The following is a 6,689-nucleotide window of genomic DNA, read 5'->3' as shown; positions in this document are numbered from 1 at the left end:
AGACAACAACTACGCTACCGACACACCTACGAAGAGGGTATTTTAGTAATCTCAGCTAGTTCACAAGATCTATCAATACGATATTTTGGAGAGATATTGACCAGTCAGCATGAGATATTACTTGAGATAACGGATTTGTATGGAATCAGTTTGATTGGCATAGATTTGTAAGAAATAAAAAAACTGGCCTAGATTTGAAAAGCAAGTCCCAAAACAGACCTATTTTTGTATATGATGTTTTTTATAAAATGTTTGTAACTAGAAGCAGAAATCTTTTTCAATGTTAGAAATCGAAAAATAACTTCTTAAACGATGTCAATTTATTAAGTGGTATCGAAAAACAACTTCTTAAACTACTTCTAACTTAATTTCTGGCTTTTTAATCGTGAAGATGTATTCAATCATCTCTTAAATTACTGGGTTAAACTGAAAATATATTACAAAATAAATTTTAAAAAAAAGTTCGTAGATAAATACTAAATATATTATAAATCGGCAGTGCTATACACCTCCCCCTTCACCTCCCTGGTGAGGTGTTTTTCCATGTGGCGCCTAATAAATAAAACTAAAAAAACACGTCACTACACCTAAAACAACTTCATCTCTTTCACTTTCTTTTCCAGTCTCATCTAGTCATCTTCTTCTTTCTCTGTGTAGAAACTTAAAGAAAATTCTAAACAGGAAGGACAAAACTTTATACTCTAAAGTCATTGGAATATCTTGTTGTAGATCGAAGACTCTAGGTCATCTGCTACATACCTTTAAAGTTCTGCTTCATCTCAACAAAAATAAAAAGTAGATCTAAACATCCAAATTGATTAATCCATTGGAAAACTTAGTTTTTCTGATTTTATTTTACTGGAATGATTACAGAATATCGATAAGGGCTTTGGAATCGATCTAAAGAAGGTAACAACAACAACAAGTTTGATTAAAAATCATGATGATGAAAATTAAAAATCAAGATCCGAAATGGGTTTAAGATAAGAATTTGGTTCATTAGTTCATATTGATTATACTTTTGAACAAATGGGTCATATGCAATTTGATTAATAATCTGATTTTTTATGGTGTGGTGAGTGTGATGTAGTAATGATAGTAATGGGAGTGACCGGTGAGATTCTTAGAAGTTGTAAAGAGTTTTAATTGTTGATTGACAATTGAATCAATGGTGCTCAAGAAAATCAGAGAGGGAATTGATTTGGTGGTTGATGTTTGTCATTGTATTGATGGTGCTCTTCGATGGGAATTTGGGTTTAGTGATGCCATGATTTGAAGAAGATGCAGATGATGCTGCAGTGGTGGTTGTAGCCGGAAATTATAAAGAAGACCTGGAGATGCTATTGATTTTGTGATTCATGGATGTAATCGATTAGGGTTATGTGGTGGTTGCATGATTCAGGTATTGAATAAGCTGAATGGAGGTGCTAGGATGGTTTAAGAAGTTAATAGAAAGGATGGGTTTGTAGCGGTGAATGATTGCAACAATAACGGAGATATTTACGATCAGAGATTGAGAAAAAGGAGAAGAAGAACAAGAGAAGAACAGAAGAAGTAGTGCACTCAACTCACACGTAGAGAGAAAGAGTTGTAATTTTTTCTCCACTCAGCTCACCACATCAGATAGGGAGGAGAAAGGGAAGGGGAATAGCATTTTCGATTATAAATGCTTCATACACATTATAAAAAGTTTAGAGATGCGTGTGAAGAAGAGGATGATGATGATTGTCACCCGCATACACATTCCTCGGTTATTCAGGTAAAGTTGAGAAAAGTGACACTTAAAAATTACAATTCGACATCCTTATGGGCAAATAAATTTTGCTACATTTATTTTGCACCGAGCTCATTTAGATTTGATACTAATTCATCTAAATTCTTAAAAGAACTTCCACCTTCTTTTACTGCTTCTAACCCCATTTTACCCATCTCCATGGCTCGAATCATTTGTGATCGACTCTTACCCTCCTTACCTTGAGGTATGGATTCGGCAATGACTCTAGCTAACTCAGTCGAATTCGGTACTGTATCAGCACCTTCACAAATCTTTACTGCCAAGCCTAAATCAGTCTCCAACAGTTTTGCAGTCATGAAATGGTCATTTATCATAGGCCACAGTAATTGTTGAACCCCTTCTACAAGTCCTTCTAGCACCGAGTTCCATCCACAATGAGTCAGGAATGTGTTCACAGCTCCATGACTTAGTATAGCCACTTGTGGTGCCCAGCCTTTGATCACGAGTCCTTGGCCAGCCACTCGATCTTCGAACCCAGTTGGTAGTACAGGTTTCTCGATATCCTCCTCATCACCCGTTGTTGATAACGGTGATATTATTTCTTTAACACGCCAAATGAATTTAACTCGGCTCTGCTCTAGTCCCATAGCGAGTGCCTCGATTTGTTTCCTGTTTAACACAATCTGGCTTCCAAAACAAACATAAAGAACCGATTGATGACTCGTTGCACACGAGTCAAGCCAAGACATTACCTGTTCTGTGCAAATTGAGCTGGGTCCGCCTCTGTTCCTTGCTGCTACCGACGAGTTTTTCTGATGATGATCTATAGGAGGAAGTAAAGGCCCTACACCCCAGACCCGGCCGTGATCACCATAATTTTTCCTCAAGTGATTCAAAAATGGTTCTTCCAACTCGGCAAATGAATTCAGAATAATACCCCAACTCGCTTTGTTCAGCGAGTTATTATGTTGCATGATCTTCCAAAGTGGGTTGTCATCTGCATATAGATGATGCAACATGTGTATCTGATAAATCGGAAAGACAGGTGAAGTCGGAACACCTGATGCCGAGAACAGATGATTAGGATCTTTGCAATCTTCTCTTGGTGGCAAGTTACTGACGAAATATTCAAAGATTGATAAATTGTGTGCCGACATAGGAAAAAAAGCGACGCGGACAATGTCAAGACGAACAGCGAGATTTTGGGTCCAACCAAGAAACAGATCTGATAGGATCGCCGTTGGAGGAGAAGAAGAAATTTGTATCTGCAATTGAAAACACTCTAGTAGAGATTCTTGAAGTTGACCCATTGCGTGTATCATAGCCGGAATGTAACTCGTCGGGAGATCTTTCAAGTTTTCGATTCCAGGAGGTAAACACGAACCAGAAGAAGAAGATGATGATGCAGTTGCTGTTGGGAAAGGCAAGACCAGTGTTCTGATGCTAGTTGAATGCCTAGCAAGTAAAGGTTGAACGGAGGGGAGGTTCTTCGGAGTGACGAGTACAGTGATGATTAAACCACGGAGAGAATTGGTGAGCGAGATCGAGTAGTGGTAAGTTGTGTCCCGGTGCGGGGAAAGGGAAAACTAATACGTGTTTTTCCATACTAGTTTTGCTAGAATTATCAGACATGATCATGAGTCAGATTCTCGATATTTTGACAATGTTTCTTAATTTTGATCTATAGACATGATCAGCAGTGACTTAGCTAGCTCCTCTAATAGAATGATTTATGATTTCTCAACCCGCTGTTGATGAACCAGGTAGGTGATTTCCGGATAGTTAGAGGTGACGGGTGGCATGTGCGGGTTACGTTGGTACTTGGTACGTCTGAAAAATACATAAAGAAGTAGTAGTAATGTGTACCTCGATGCAATTATTATAGATTAAATTGATAATACTCATAAGATCTTGCCAACAAGAAAATTTTAAAAGAATATTGTTGATAATGTTGGTTAAGTATAGTTTTACACTTTTACTAATTAAAATTTTTAAATGATAAAGAAAAATACTGAATCAAGGACTCGATAATAGAATCACAAATCTTGGTCGATTAATGGATATTTTCGTTCGTTTTTATTAGTAACATCTTTCAGCAATTAATTAGAGGCTACCTAGCAACAGAAAATGACGACGGTGTTAATACTTTGGCGTTGCAACCTGATTTTACGGAGATCTGAATATTGATGTTCGCGTTACAACATCCACAGCAAGTTCCTGGTGAGGGTGGGGATAGACATGGAGGTGGTGGTGGTGGTGGTGATGGAGATGGTGGAGTTGGCGATGGAGATGGAGGTGGAGGTGATGGTGGTGGCGGAGGAGATGGAGAAGGTGGTGGCGGTGGGGATGGAGATGGTGTAGGTGGAGATGGGGGTGGTGGTGGTGGTGGAGATGGAGGTGGTGGGGATGGAGGTGGTGGAGGAGGGGTTCGGCAGCAACACTGCTCGATCCAAGTGTATGCTTCTTCACTAGATATTAAGCTTCCCACACACTGTGACCCTGCACTTAACAGACCTCTTTCCTGACATTTGTTCTCACATTGAGGACTGAGAACACAATCTGTGCCTTTTGCATGGTTAATCGGTAGATACTTTTGATCAGGTGCAAAAGTACATATATCCGTAATATCTCCGTCGGTAAATTGGCCAACGGTTGAAGGAGTTGCAGGAAGTTGTGGTGAAGTGGATGGTCGTTTGCTGCAGCAACACTGGCAATTCACAGGATTAGTTCGTGAAGTGTAGTTGCACGGATTTTTTAGTATCGAAGTCCCAAAGCTCGAACATTGACCCATGCAAAAGACTATGCAGTTGTCGCAAGACCCAGGAGCTGCATAGTCTCTCTCTATGTATGTATCCCCAAGGGTACAAATATCTTGCCACCTTGTCGCTGATGCCATATCTACAAACATACACAGATGCGAAATTTACATATAACACAATTTGTAAGGTTGTAAAACATTTTTCCAGTGTGATCTATACAGAATTGTATTCAAAAAAAATGATCGAAGGAAAATCAAACTTGGAACATGTTACTTGGAGCAAAATGTACTAAAACCAGGTTGCAACATTACTTTTCATTTTTTTAAATAAAAACAAAACGTACGAAAAATTTAAAGGAAATCAACAAACTAGTTAAAAAATGAAAATGAAATTTACCTGTACAGACATATATGGAAATTATCAACACCAGGAAGAGATTAGAACCAGCAAGAGATCTTCTCCTAGTTATTCCCATCTTCACCATAGAAAACGAACTACTTACTGCACTACTACTAGCTTACCACTTTTTCTCCTGAAAGAAAATTTGCAGTTGTTGTTTTCCATGTTGAGTTATTTATAGAGTTGAAGGTTTCCAACGCAATAATATGCATATTTTATTCTTTCTAGGCCATGGGCATTTTTTTTCCAAATTCCAAAGTATGACAATTTAATGGAAAATTTAAAAAATTGGCACAACAGATCTAGAGAAGAAGATACTGAAACTAGAAAGTCATTCCTGGCAATTGCCATTAAATTACTAGCACTAGCGATGGATCATGCACGTTAACTACCCACGTGACAATGAACTCGACATTTGTAAAATAACTCTATTATTGGGGCTTAAACGGGTGGGACTTTGGGGCTTGAAAGACTATGTGGAAACTAGGTGGTATAGGGAAATATCAGATTTATGTAAAAGTTCAAAAACACCCTCAATCATTTTTATTTATGGCACTTTTACCCTTCCATTAACTGATTAATCAAAAAAAGCAAAAAAAATTGAAAATCATTAAATGAAAAAAAACTGAAAATCAAAATCATTAACAGAAAAAAAAATTCGTCCCACCACTTTTCTTTCCTTCTTCTTCTTCCCTTACTCCCCCTTTCTCTTTTCCTTCTTCATCTATCATTCTTCTTTTGAAACGATTAATCGTCGATTCAAAAAAAAAATCGTCGTGGATTAAACTCATTATATAAAATCATGAAAGAAAAGGAAAAATTAGTTCATTCTTCGTCGAATCAACCTCCTCTTGAAACAGAGAAACCAACTTCAACAAATGAAGTAGGAAGTGAAGTGAAGAGGAATTGAATGAAGGAGATGCACCAGCCTTCCAGACTCCTGAGATGACAGCAATAAGGTATGAATCGAAATACCCACTCTTTAGTTAAGCTTTTTATCGATCTTTCATTAAGTTTCGAAGATTTTAGGTCTGAAGAAAGATTTTCAGAAACTGTTTACGACTGGGAGTTCTTTGTTTCCCAGCCGTAAATAAGTATCACGGTTAGGATATGTTTGTTTCCCAGCCGTTTATATGTATCACGGTTGGGAGATCTAAGAACTCCCATCCGTTTATATTCGCACGGTTGGGAAATCTAAGAACTCCCATGCGTAATTTAGTCGATCCGTATGAGATAGAATAATCTCATCCGCAACAACTTAATCACGGCTGGGACTTTCCTAGCCTTATATATCTCTGTGTTCGAATTCATGTTTCAGCGGTAGTGGTTACGTCTAGGTTTTCCTATCCGTAATATGAGTAAGCAATGAGAAAAGAAAACTTCCCAGCCGTTATTATTTTTACGGCTTGGTCGATAAATCAAAATCCCATGCGTTATTTCTGTTGCGGCTGGGACTTTTCACTTTTCCTAGACGTTTTTTGATTACGTCTTGGTCGTTTGATAACTAACCCACCCGTAACTGTATTTTCGTCTGGAACTTTGCATGCATCCTAGCCATTTTTCTGCTATCGGCTGGGTTTTGTCAAGATTTCCCAGCCATTGTGACTTATCTTCTTTTGCATTCTTGTCTGTTTTGTCTTTGAACAGAAACGAAAAGAGGAAGGAAAGATCAATAGAAGTAACACCTTTTAGTGAGCCCACTTCACAACCTCGTCACGGAAAACCATTGAGTGCAAATGCAAGGAATACAAGTGAAGTTGGAGTTGGTGGAATAAGTGAATTTGTGCTTGCTGTTA

At 38.1% G+C, this 6,689-nt stretch overlaps 1 protein-coding gene and 1 pseudogene across 1 annotated transcript; both read right to left on the bottom strand.

Moving 5' to 3' along the window:
• Positions 1 to 638: 638 nt before the first annotated feature.
• On the bottom strand, positions 639 to 3,536 carry LOC113326680 (annotated as a pseudogene).
• A 251-nt stretch (positions 3,537 to 3,787) lies between these two features.
• On the bottom strand, positions 3,788 to 5,024 carry LOC113326681 (formin-like protein 6). The gene is made up of 2 exons (XM_026574369.1): positions 4,891 to 5,024; positions 3,788 to 4,633 (listed from the first exon to the last, which is right to left on the bottom strand). Exons 1-2 carry the CDS (start codon positions 4,976 to 4,978, stop codon positions 3,846 to 3,848), a joined length of 876 nt encoding a protein of 291 aa, XP_026430154.1. The 5' UTR covers positions 4,979 to 5,024; the 3' UTR covers positions 3,788 to 3,845.
• Positions 5,025 to 6,689: the final 1,665 nt, after the last annotated feature.

This window comes from Papaver somniferum, unplaced genomic scaffold (assembly GCF_003573695.1).
Source record: "Papaver somniferum cultivar HN1 unplaced genomic scaffold, ASM357369v1 unplaced-scaffold_10, whole genome shotgun sequence".
NCBI classification, from domain to species: domain Eukaryota; kingdom Viridiplantae; phylum Streptophyta; class Magnoliopsida; order Ranunculales; family Papaveraceae; genus Papaver; species Papaver somniferum.
The sequence above is the reverse complement of the archived record's forward strand: the minus strand, read 5'-3'. Positions and strand labels throughout refer to the sequence as shown.